Source organism: Nannospalax galili, unplaced genomic scaffold (genome assembly GCF_000622305.1).
Source record: "Nannospalax galili isolate Female #2095 unplaced genomic scaffold, S.galili_v1.0 scaffold578, whole genome shotgun sequence".
NCBI lineage: Eukaryota > Metazoa > Chordata > Mammalia > Rodentia > Spalacidae > Nannospalax > Nannospalax galili.
Window position 1 is genome coordinate 6775908 of NW_008342282.1, and position 13265 is coordinate 6789172.

The 13265-nt window shown below is 36.6% G+C and overlaps 1 protein-coding gene across 25 annotated transcripts in view; it reads right to left on the minus strand.

The window, feature by feature from the left end:
* Positions 1-13265, minus strand: part of Pam (peptidylglycine alpha-amidating monooxygenase) — a 299955-nt gene that overhangs the window by 67109 nt on the left and 219581 nt on the right. For all 25 annotated transcript variants that reach the window (XM_029565911.1, XM_029565915.1, XM_029565909.1 and 22 more), the window contains exons 8-12: positions 11306-11354; positions 9957-10024; positions 8750-8830; positions 8405-8481; positions 7795-7898 (exon numbers count right to left, since the gene is read on the minus strand). In XM_029565911.1, the coding sequence (XP_029421771.1) occupies positions 7795-7898; positions 8405-8481; positions 8750-8830; positions 9957-10024; positions 11306-11354 (379 nt within the window). The remainder of the gene's footprint in view (positions 1-7794; positions 7899-8404; positions 8482-8749; positions 8831-9956; positions 10025-11305; positions 11355-13265) is intronic.

Here is a 13265-nt window from a genome sequence, read left to right on the forward strand (position 1 = left end):
AAAAAAAAAAGGCAACTATACAGAGCAACTGATAAAGGGGAGGCTTTGAAATGACAATGTGGCACAAAGTGAAACAATTTTACACTAATACTGGAGAGAAGGAAAGCAGTTACTATTTTAGAAGTTGTATGTGGCAAAGGACAGTTATACATTTTAAAAATGCAAACCATTAATTATTTCTAAATAATGCTTTGTTGTTTAGAACTAGTTATTGTAGTTTATTATTTTAGTGAATTTGTGAAAATAAACCTATAATGCAGCAACTTCTAACATGAATTATCTTGCTGTGCACTAAATTAGCTTGAGAGAAGTTATACACATATATGTACATGTATCCACATACATCTATGTACATAGCACAGTGATTCAATTAATACACTAATTCAATTAGTTTGTATGTGTCAGAGACAAATAGTTTTTTTTTTAAATTTTGGAGACAGGGTCTCCCTATGTATACTTGGGTAGTCTTGAACTCCCTATGTTGACTAGACTGGCCTCAAACTCAAAGATCCACCTGTCTCTGCTTCCTAGGTGCTAGGATTAAAGGTACGTACATCACACCTGGCTCAAACAGATTCGTATTTAAACATATGATTCTGTGAGGCATCCTTTTCAGCTCATCAATATAGTTCATTTGAAATACTAATTATAGTAAGCAAAACTAGGTTGAGCAAATAATTTAGAAATTTTGGCTATCACAAGGAAAATTTCATTGAAAGGACTGAATTAAAAAAAGGACATGCTGGGGCTGGAGAGATGGCTCAGTGGTTAAGAGCATTAATTGCTCTTGCAGAGGACCTGGATTCGATTCCCAGCACCCACACGGTGGCTACGAGCTGTCCTTAACTCCAGTTCCAAGGGAATCTGAAGCCCTCTTCTGACCTCCGCAGCATTGCACGACACGGGTGCACTCACATACGTGCAGGCAATATACTCACATACATAAAATAAAAATAATAAAATACTTTGAAAAGAGGATCTTATAAAAAAGACATGCTTAATTCTTTTCTATCTATAACTGGACATGTAGTCAAGGTATCTGAGCTTCTCCTCTCTGACAGGATGCCTATCATATGCAAAAAATACTTAGTATTCAAATCGTCCTTAGTAGCAACATCATAATTTGTCAATTTCTTCTATAATCATCCATTATTCTTTAAATAAAAACAAAAACAAAAAGTTTACTTTCAACAAGACAGATGGCTTTCTGTATCACTGAGGGAAGATTCTAACACTCAGACCCTTATTTTCCATAGAAGTTAACATAATGGAATTCAACTGCTAATCTGAACAGTTATTAAGAAAAGCAGTGGAGGATGAAGGCTGTGTTCACTCGTTTACATGAGCTCCTTGCCCTTGAACACAGTCCTCAGTGCCAATGTGATTCTCTAAATGATGTCTGTAGGAATCACAGATATTCCAACACTATAGCATCAAACTTCTCTCATAATAAAGTGCTCATGTGATAACTTCTACTTTCCACTGGTGTACTTAATAGCAGTGGCTTTAAATCTGACTGCTGAGTACTGACATTTCTGAAAAATATTTATTTACATCTATGCATCTATGATTGTCCAGGTCTCATGAGAGTTTTTATGGAACTATTTTATATTAGAAAGATACATATTGGAGATCTAAGATAGTGCCAAATATTCTGAAATGAATCATTTAGAAAACTCCAAATACTGTTATACATCATACTTTGGTTACAGACAGTGATAGTCTCAGAGCTTAATGGTTGCCTTACCCCCAAGCTTGTCTCTGATAGTCAATAGATGCTGGAATAAAAAATAACCAAAATGTATAACACTAATTTTAGAAAGAAATATGAAACTTTAAAGAAGCCACTTCATAAAACTTGAGTGCTTCATGGTGCTTTTTAAACTTGCACATTAAGGAGTCATTACTTACCTTATAACTTTATCTTTGCAATTAAATATTGTCCTTTAAAATGATGATTAATAAGACGACATGAAAGTAGAAGGGGGGATATTTGTGCAGATGGATGGGACTTGGGGAGAAATAAGAGATGGTAGTATAGGGCAATTGTGATCAAAGTGTATCATATGCAACATGAAAATGTCACAACTAAAATTCATAATTTGTATATTATTGTCATGGTTGGATTCCATTGTCAACTTGACACACTTAGGAAGAGGGAACTTCAATTGGGAAATTTCCTTTATTAGACATACCTTTGGGGATGCTTGTGATACTTTTTTTTTGATTATTGAGTTATGTGAGAGGGCCCAGCCCACTGTGAGTGGTACTACCTGTGAACATGTGGTCCTGGGTTGTATAAGAAACTAGGCTGGGGGCTGGAGGGATGGCTCAGTGGTTAAAAGCACTGGCTGCTCTTGCAGAGGACCTGGGTTTGGTTTCTAGCACCCACACGGTGGTTAATAACCATCTGTAAACTCCAGTTCCATGGGATCTGATGTCCTTTCTGGCCTCCACAGTCATTGAATGATGAAGGCGCACTTAAGTGCATGTAGGCAAAACACTCTTACCCATAAAATAATAATAAATTAAATTAATTTTTAAAAAAGCAGGCTGAGCACAGGTCAGCAGAACAAGCCAGTAAACAGCATTCCCCTGAGGTCTATTCTTCAGTTTTTTGTCCTGAGCTCCTATGTGATTTCGCTCAAAGATGGACTGTCACTTTGGAAGTGTAAGATACAATAAACCCTTTCCTCTCCAGATTAGTTTTGGTCAGAGTGTTTTATCACAGCAACAGAAAGCAACCAAGAACAATTATATACTAATTAGATGAAAAAGTAAATTAAAATTGTGATTAAAGTGCTATATATAGTTGGTATAAATATTTTTTAGACATCGTCACATTCTCTTTTGTCTATATTCTCACAAAACAAGTAAAAATATGACCAAAATAATTGTCCAAATAGGTAAATGATACCTGTAAATCCTCAAGAGTTAATGTGAAAATTTAATCTATAGACTTTTAGGATAACTAAGCTGACTTAATTAGCTTAATTTGTTGGCTTAAATAAATTCTATTTATTTGTTTAAACTTAACTAAACATTTGAAATGAATTTTGAGAAATGTTACATTGAGCATAAAATATATAAGGCAGTCAGACAACAATATTGATTCTTCACAGATGAACTGGTACAATGTTACTAGTATATACTTCATTAAAATATCTTTTTTATAAGACATGCTACTACTATTTTAAAAGAAATATATATACATATTTGGATATAACAGTTTTATCATGAGTAATTTGTTAATTAACTGGACTTAAATAATACTGTTTAAAATATACCTTCAATATTACTTTTGATTGACAAATCTTATACACATTTATTAGGGACAATATTATGTTTTGATATATGCATATGACAAAGAATAATTACATTAAAGTAATTTAACATATCCATCAACTTGACTATCATTTTCTATGGTAAGGTATTTGAAATTTACTCTTTTATCTATTTTTAAATATATATTATTATTGTGTATAGTCACCCTCTTGTATAACAGAAATGAAAAATTATTCTTGTCTATTTGAAACTTTATACCCTTTGATCAACAACTCCCATTGTTTCCCTCTTTACTTACCCTAACTCCAGCCCCTTGTAACCCTTACTCTGTCTCTCTACTTCAACTCTATTAGATTCCACATATAAAAGTGAGATCACTTAGCTGGCAAGATGACTCAGAACACACAAATATACACACAATAAATAAATGCAATACATTATCTTAAGTGAGATCATGCAGTATTTGTCTTTCTGTGCCTGGCTTATTTTCCCTAGCTCAGAGCCAGATTAATCCATTTTGTCACAAATGACAAAGTTTCTCCCTTTTTCTTTAAAGGCTTAACAGTGTTCCACTGTGTAATATGCCATATTTTTTATTTCATTCATTCATAGATGGCTATGTAAGTTGTTAAATCTTCCTATTTTTTGTTTTTATTTGAGACAAGATCTTCCTATGCAGCTAAAGCTGACTCTGAACTCACTATGTAGACCAGAATGGTCTCTTGTGATCCTTTAGCTTCAGCCTCTGGGGTGCTGGATAACACATGTGTGCCATCATGGCTGGATCTAATTTTCAAGGCAACATTTGGAAACAAATCTCTAATATGGAAAAATGTCCTTATTTCTGAAAAAAATTATTTTTATTTTATGTGTATGAGTATTTTATTTTGCCTGCGTGTATGTAAGTGCACCTGTATATGCAATGCCTCAGCGGCCAGAAGAGGGCGTCGAATTGCCTAAAACTGGTTACAGACAGTTGCTAGCCACTATATGTGTGCTGGGAACTCAACTGAAGTCCTCTGAAAGAGCAGCCAGTGCTCTTAACCACTGAGCCATCTCTACAGCTCCCAAAGTCTCTATTTTTAAAAGAGCTTTTTAATAGTTAATCATGACTGCTCCACCTAAGCAAACTCTTCTCTAGTCCTAAAATTTCCAACTTCTTAGAGTTTAGCTTGGCTTCTGTGAAAGTGCCACTCAACTGGAAATTTTCCTAGTTGACCAATGCCAACACAGTTTTCTTATAAAAATCAGTTTCCAGGTGTCTGCAGGACAAAAAAGGTTCAAAACTCTAAGTTAACAATTTTCTTAGTATAGTGAGTGGCCACCTGATGGCCCTAGATTATTCTGGAGCAACTATAATGTACCTAACTGTTTCAAGCTCTGTGCAGACCAACATCTGATGGACTTGCCAGTCTGTATATGTGTGTGTGTGTGGGTAACTAGGAGAGGAAGAGTGTGGGGGCGGGTGTTTAAAGAGTATCCTGTAATTTAACAGATAGCATATTACATTTTTCTACACTGTTTCTGTTTTCAACTATGAACCTGTAGTACCCTATGGAGGTTGTATCTGTTACTTTACAAGACACAGAAACAGGGCTATAGAGATGGCTCAGCATTTAAGAGCATTGGCTGTTCTTGCAGAAGACCTGGGTTCGAATCCCAGCACCCACATGGCAGCTAACAACTGTCTGTAACTCCAGTTCCAGGGGATCTGACAGCCTCTTAAGGGTGGAATAAAGGGTAATATGGGGTCTAGAGAGATTGCTCAGCAGTTAAGAACACTGGTTGCTCTTGTAGAGGACCTGGGTTTGGTTCCCAGCACCCAGATCGTGACTAACAACCATCTGTAACTCCAGTTCTAGGGGATCTGATGCCCACTTCTGTCCTCCATGGGCACTGCATGACATGGTACACTTACATATATGCAGGCAATACACTCATATACATCAAATAAAAATAACTAAATCTAAAACTAAAAATTAAAAAAAACACAGAAACATTGTAGATGGGTATCTTTCTAAGCCTAAAAGTCATATTAAATACTGTGGAAAAATAGCATTATCAGAAGGATTTTATTCATGATTAAATTTATTCAAACTCATCTTACTAGTTTGTCATTCTACTGGAAAAACTGCATCTGTATTATGAATTAAATATTCAGAATATGGATTCACCCAATAACTTAATTTCCTATAATCACTTTCCATATCATTTATATTGCAAAATGGTATTTCCTTCAGCCCACATGAGAATTATAAAGGGATAGGTTGTTATTATCATTTTAGGATATTATTTTAAAGCAAAATGCATATTTTTTGTTAAAAAGGCTAGAATTATTCCAGACTTGTGAAATTGGAAGAGGCCTCTGGAGACCACTCTGACTTCTCATTCTAGGATTGTAACAGGTCATTAACTTCTCCATCTGAAATTACCTCACAGAGGAAACTCCAAGGGTAGAAATCTGGCTGAGGTTACAAGCCTTTCGACCCAAAGTGTAAAGGTCCTTTAGGCCCAAAATTTGTTTTCTATCCTTAAAGTTGTACATCAATACATGCAAGGCTTGGGAAGAGATTATTTTTAACTGCTTTGTTTACTTTTCGAAAAGGTTAACAAATAACCTCTGTCATTTATCATTCTGTGGGTCCACAAGAATATAAAACAAAGCAGCAGATCAATTCTCTATGGATCACTTTACCTCTAGCACTTAGGCCGCCACAGAGTGAACTGCCTGATTCCCTCTTTCAAGCATAACTGGGTCTGTGTTGCCAAGCCTTGTTGTCCCCCACCCCACTTTTTAACAACCATTATTTCTGATAACTCAATAATTATATTGTTTTCCTCTAGTCTTCCCCCAGATTATGAAAAATTATACAGTAAGAAAGCTGTTGGGAAGCTTCTTTAATATAAATTGAGGCTTTCTCATTTTTTCTATTAAAACTCCCTCTTAGAATGACATGAAAAGATCTCCCTCCTCACGGCGTGTCCGTCTGTAACTGGCATCAGGGTTGTTCATGTCTCCTACCCAGTGCCCTGCCTAGCTTGCAATCAGTGCTGTTATGACAGTCTTCTTTAGTATATCTAACGCATGTTTTCAGAACTTTACTTTCTGTAATTCCTCTCAAGCTTCCAAGTGGCCTCCGTAATACCTTAAAATCTAGCTTAACATAGAAAGAAAACTCCTCCATTCCTTTGTTTTTATTAACCAGAAAGCTTAGGAGGCTTTGTTTATCATCTTAATATTTTCATAGTACCTTTTTTTAATTTTGAGGATTTTAGTTTCCAAATGTTGATCCAGTAAAAACTGAGATATTTTAACACTGATTATTGTTGTCATTTTATTTTTCACATATATATACAATTATAATAAAATAATCATGCTTCTAAGTACTAATTTGCTTGAATGTATATATTAATTAAATAGACCTCCTCCCCGTCTGCACCCCCATACCCCACCCCCACAGGATTTCATGCATTCTGTCAGAGATGTTAAGGCCTATTAAGTCAAGTTTATATTCCCAGATGTCCTTTGGTGTGAGTTCAGCTACTGGGGCCTGAGACAGGGTCTCCCTGTAGCCCCAGTTGGTCTGGAACTCTCTATGTGGACCAGGCTGGCCTTGATCCCAAAGAGATCTGTCTGTGTCTGCCTCCCTAAGGCTGGGATCAAAGCTGTGCACTGCCATGCACTCCCCTTCATATTACCTATTTTGAAAGAGTTCACAGTGCTTTAGAAATTTTATTTTGTATCATAAAATATGTTAATTATTTCAAGGAGCCTTGACATTTTAGAAAGTAATTATGTCCTGACACCCCCTTTTGGAAAAGTTTCACAGTATCCTCCGTTAGTAAATATACAGTTGAAAATTACAGTACATCAGTTTCAGCAGATAGAAAGAATCATGCTTCTAAGTACTAGTTTGCTTGAATATAAATTTAGAGTAAAAGGAATCTTGCAAAAACAAATGTTACAATCCTGTCATTTCCTTTATTAAGGTGTCTTAAGAAGTAACAGAGAATCTTGCAGTAACTATAGAAGGCAAAGGTATGATGGCAAAGTTCTTGATGAAGCAGGATGAACCAAAGCATGCAAAAACGAGCCCTTTTCTAGGGCTTTTTCAAATTAGCCAGTTTGGAAGTGATAAATGCTAGTTTGTTGTAATTGTTCACAATAGACCCAAAGTGTGTATAATTCAGTCACAAAGATAACTATCACCTACAACCATGCCTTGTCCTAATAAGTCTAATAGGGGAAGTGCAGGGCTAGAGAGATGGCTCAGCAGTTAAGAGCAGTGATTGCTCCTACAGAGGACCTGAATTCAGTTCCCAGGACCTACATGGTGGCTAAAAACCAACCGTCCATAACTCCAGTTCAGGGCATCTGATGCCCTCTCTGGGGACACTGCATACCATGGATGATGCACTTATATACATGCAAGCAGTACACTCATACACATAAAATAAGAATAATAAATAGAATATTTTTTTTTAATTAGGGGAAGTGCAGAATCTTACCCAATGTGGGTGGCCTCTGTCCTTCCCTCGCCAGTGAACACACATCTTGCTGCCAGGATGTCACCAAAAGTAACATCTACTGGGTGTTCCACGGGGTAGAAAGCCTGCCAAAAAAATAAATACAATAATTCACCAAAATTACCAGTACTACCCAGAATTCCATGGTTGATTTATGCAAGGCTTGGGGCATTGTGGGTAGAGAGATGAAGATAGATAAACAGATACCTCTTTACCTCCACACAAATAATTGCTGGATAAAAAGAGCTCCCCTTTAATTCATCAATTCCACATTTTGGTACAAATGACAGACTTTGGAAAAAAACAGATATAAAGGCATTCCCCCGTCCCAAATCAGAGTAGAAGAGCTTTCCCAAACCCCGACTACATGATCAGGCAGAAAGGGCTTCCCCTGAATACTGACATCATATTGAGAGAACTGATAAGGAAAGCACTAGACTGGAAGTTCTAAAAAGGAGGCTAGATATATAGGGAAGCTCAGATGTGTAGGGAAGGCAGATTTCGAGACATAGATTCTAGAGAAATTAACAAAAGTGTTACATAAGAATTTTTTAAAAAGTACTTCCTCTTGGAATTAGATGACTATGCGCACCTGTGGCAGCTGGGGGCTCTGGCGACCGATCAGCGTCCACTGTCCATTTCTTACTCGGTACCCACTCACTACCTTACCTAATGAAGATAAGTTAGAATCATGCAATACCATAAGCTAATAGAAAAGTAAAAGCCAGATTCATTTCTTTTAAAAAATAAAATCTGAATATTTTCAAAATGCAAAGTACTGAGTATCTTAATCAAACTCCATAAAAATTCAAGGTATTGTATAGTTATTTTCATTGAAATATACTTAAGGTCAAATATCATTTACATTTTACATTTATGACACTAAAAACCACAATGATAAATATTTATGATTTAACGTGTAGTTTAAAGTTCTTACCTAAGTGGTGTGTGTGAACTCTATAGGCAAACACATGCATTGGATACATTTTATAATGGCAGGAAATATCAGAATTCACCACTGTGAGAAATAAAACAGAGAGAAGTCATTATTCAAGTGGAAAATCTCTTAAGATACTAGGCACTTGGGTTTTCCCTGTGAATAAACATGTACTCATTTAATACTCAGTAGACATTAAGCATTTATTCTGTGCCAGCCATTTTCTTAAAATGAATTAAGAACCTCTTGCTTCACATTTTTATGTTAATCATCAACAAAATGATAGGGACTAAGTCAAAGTACACTGTACACGAAAACAGAGGAATAATTTATGCTTATTTTGAAATGCATCCATTTGAAAAACTCAAATACATTATTTTATTTTTTAACAATTTATTTTTATCTTATTAGTATTTTGCCTATTTTTAATCTTATTAGGATTTTGCCTACATGTATGCAGGTGTACCACATGGGTGCCTGGTGCCTGCAGTAGCCAGAAGAGGATGCCAGATACCCTGGGACCGGAGTTACTGATGGATATGAGCTCTCATATGGATCCTGGGAACCAAAGCCTGGTCCTCTGCAAAGAGTAGTCAGTGCTCTTAACCACTGAGCCATCCTTCCAGCCCCTATTTTTAATTTTAGAGCAAAAAGAATTTTAAAAAAGAAATTATAAATACCTAAAATCACTAAGTTAGTGGCTGCTACTTATAAGGAGCCCACCTTATATTTCTTATAGTCTAGCATGTAGTAGTCAGACAATAAATATTCTTTCATAATATAGAAAAATAGAATGAAATCATAATTGTACATGAACTTTAAAAGATTCCTACTCAAATATGTTTAATGTGACACTTTCATTTGATCATATAATATGTATTTTCATAGACACAATAATTTCAAATAATATCATACATATTTTCATAGTTTTATGTCAGGTTAGAAGAATTAGGTAGTATTTCCATTTTGCAAGTAGGTAAATGAGTATATCTAAGTACAAAGACTGAGCTGGTGTTGGATTTGATAGCCTCTTGATTTTGGACTTTTCTGTGCAGTAGTTGTATACCCTTGTACATAATGTAGTTTATTTTCTTATATCTAAAAAACAAATGATTGATATGCAAAATAAAATTAGCCCTATAAATTTCTAAAAATGTAGTATGTTTGTTCTTAGAGATTAGTTGATGGCATATGGCCAATTACTCACCTTTCTCCCCTGCTGGTATAACAGTGTCAACAGACATCATAAGGTACATGCCAGCAATTAAAGGCTGTCTGGAAAAACAAAAAGCAGAATTTCTCTAAATTCTGAGATAAAGCCAAAATATTCTCTTGGGAATGAGATGATATGAGATATTCTCTACACACTGGTTTTATAAAATGTGAGTCTTGTGTGCACTAAACTGATGCAGAATGGAAAAGAGATAGAATAGCTTATACATCTTCTTTCTTCAGTTTTGCTTGTTTTTACGAAGGTAGAGTGTAAATGGTTCCTGGGATGGCTAATTTTATTTGGCAACTTGTTTACATGGGTTCTGGTTGCTGGGTTACACACCAATGTGGGTGCTGTTGGGAAAGGCTTTGTTGTTGCTGTTGTTTTAGAAGTGATTAACATTTAAATCAGACTTTGCGGATCATTCGGATCATTCTCCATAATCTGGGCAGGTCTGATTCGGTTCTTGAAAAGCCGAAGAAATCCAACTGAGATCCCTTGAAAATGATGAAATTCTATCTACAAACTGCCTTTGGACCCAAGAATGTAAACAGCATCAATTCTTCCCTGAGTTTCCAGTTGACCCTGCAGATTTAGGACTTGTCAGTCATACAGGAGAATAAACTAATCCCTAAGTCTCAACCATTATGTCTCCTCTCCCTCTCCTCCCTATTACCCCCTCTTCTTCTACCTCTCTTGTCTTCTTTCCTTTCCTCCTTCTCCCTCCTTCCTATCTCTACCCTCCATAATTCAAGCTTCTCTGGAGAACCCTGACACAGCTGTTATGATTCTAAGCTGTGATGTTCACATTCTTGTCTACTCTGCTCCTCACTTGAGTGTGGGCACTGGAAGTGTAGGCACTTGTATCAAACAAACAGAACATGTCAAGTGTGACAGCATGCACTTCTAAGGTTAGGTTGTAAAAAGACTCTGGCTCTCATATAAGCCTTTTCTTGCCTTTATTATCATTTGCTTATTTTCTGTGATTGAAGCTAAGTACTATATTGTCAGCTACAGTGGTTACAGTTCCTATGAGGAAAAAAATGAGGGAGAACCCCAGTCATCTGCCAGCAAAGAGATGAATACTGCTGACAACCATGTGAGAGACTGGAGGTGGCTCTTCCATGGCTGAAACTAGCAATGACTTAACCACCATGGAGCCACAGCTGTGTGTAAGACACCTACTCAGGCTCCAGACCCACAAGACGTTGACATCATAAACATTCATCGTTTGGGGTCAGTAGATTCAGGTACATTTGTCTTCCACAATGGATAATTAAAACCGGGAAGTTCCTACTTTCAAGTTCTCAAAGATCTTATCTAGAAAAACTGCAGACACTTACGGCACACGTGTGAGATGTAAGGACACACCAGAGCAGTCTTTGTGATTATCTGAAAACATAAACACATGTCAAATAAGAACATGTGAAAAACAGATCTCAGACTATGAAATTTTAAATGGTCATAATATAATACGTAAAATATCAAATTATGTTGCATCTGTTTTCTGAAGGACTTTGCAGACTACTTTTGTATTAATTCCTCTCATTGCCAAGGCCTCATAAGAGCAAAGCCAAAGGTTTAAATCCTGACCTGTTACTGCTTTCCTACAGAAGCCCTGACAGTGGGTGAGAAGTCACAAAAGCAGGTGGCTGCTGTGCTCTGCATTGTATTTTCCAGAAACACCTGGAAAAGTTGGTGAAGTGGCTGAGTTGTTCGATAACCTACACAACCAGGTTTTATTTCTTTTCTAAAGCAGAAGCAGCCTATAGTTTGGGCTCTGAAGGCACTCTACTACCACTTCTAGAGTCTGCCATGTCTCAAATTGATGCATTGGAATCACCTTGTTTGCATTTCAAAAAATGCTCCTTCCTAATTTAAAAAAGGCATGTGAGCCTCATTCATCTTATACCGTAACTTCAGTAAGGGCCTCTGAATAACTCAGAGCAGCTGTGGTGCAAGATTTTGTGTAAGACCTACACAAAATCAAGCCCGCCAACTTTCCAGCAGAGGTGGAGGGGCTCTTGAACTCCCATGCCTAACTGAGGAGCTTTAGGTAGTTGATGGCTGCTGGTGGGGGGAGAGGGCCAGGTTTCTTAGAGGTGTCACCACTGGTAGACTACCCATGCTCCTGTGGATAACCCACCCCATTTTCATATGGGCAGCACTAACTGGACTCAGTAGTTATTAAAAATAAAGAAGGCATGAAGCTGGGAGATGGTCATGGTGTTGGGGGGAGGGTCTGGTTGGGGTCAGAAGAGGAAGATGTGGGGTGGATATAATAAAAATATATTGTACACACATACAAAATTCTCAAAGAATAAATATATCAAAAGTTAAAGTTCAAAACACTTGCCCCACCCCACAAATGCACATAAGGTACAATTCAAAATACCTGCAAAACGTCTTGTGTCTATTGAACTTACTGATCATCCACCAAACTCACACTTAATTCCTCATATTTCTGTGTGGTTAAATTCTTCCTATTTTACATTTTATCCTAAGTAATTCAACTAGTTTATGCCTCAACTTCAAGATTTTGTTTTTATGCCATTACTGAATTTGTGTGCATGCAAGGTAGATTTATACCAGAAATGAAGTAAAGTATATTAATAAATAACAGCAGATGGAACAGGCCTTTAAAGGGATTTTGTTAAACTTCAGTTATCATTTTCATGAGAAACAGCTTCATACAGAAATATATGCTAACAGGTAACTAGTTAGATCTGCTTTGATTTATGTTAGATAAGGCTTAGATAAAAAGTGCACAAATCACACTTAAAACTTTGTGTATAAAATACCAAATATTTCTCCATATTATATTATTTGATCTTAAAAATAATATAAAAATAGTTTTAAAACTTTTAATATTCATGATGGTTCTTATTAAGGGTCAACTTGATGGAATCTAGAATCACTTGGGAGTTGGGCTTCTGGGCCTGACTGTGTGGGATTACCTTCATGGCATTAATTGAGGTGGGAAGAGCTGCCCTCTGCAGGCAGTACCACTCCCTGGCTGAGATCCTGGACCATATAGGTGGAAAAGGGAAGCAGTGTTCTTGCCTCCCTTTGTATTTCTAGTTGTTAATTTGATGCAACCAGATGCTTCAAGCTTCTGCTGCCTTGAGTTCCCCACCATGATGGACTGCACCTTGAATTTGGCTAAAATCCCCCTAAATTTCTTTTGTCAGAGAAAAATTCCCCTAAATTTCCTTTATCACAACAGGGAGAGAAACTAAAACAGTGTTTAATTCTCAACCTCTCTCTCTCTCTCTCTCTCTCTCTCTCTCTCTCTCTCTCTCT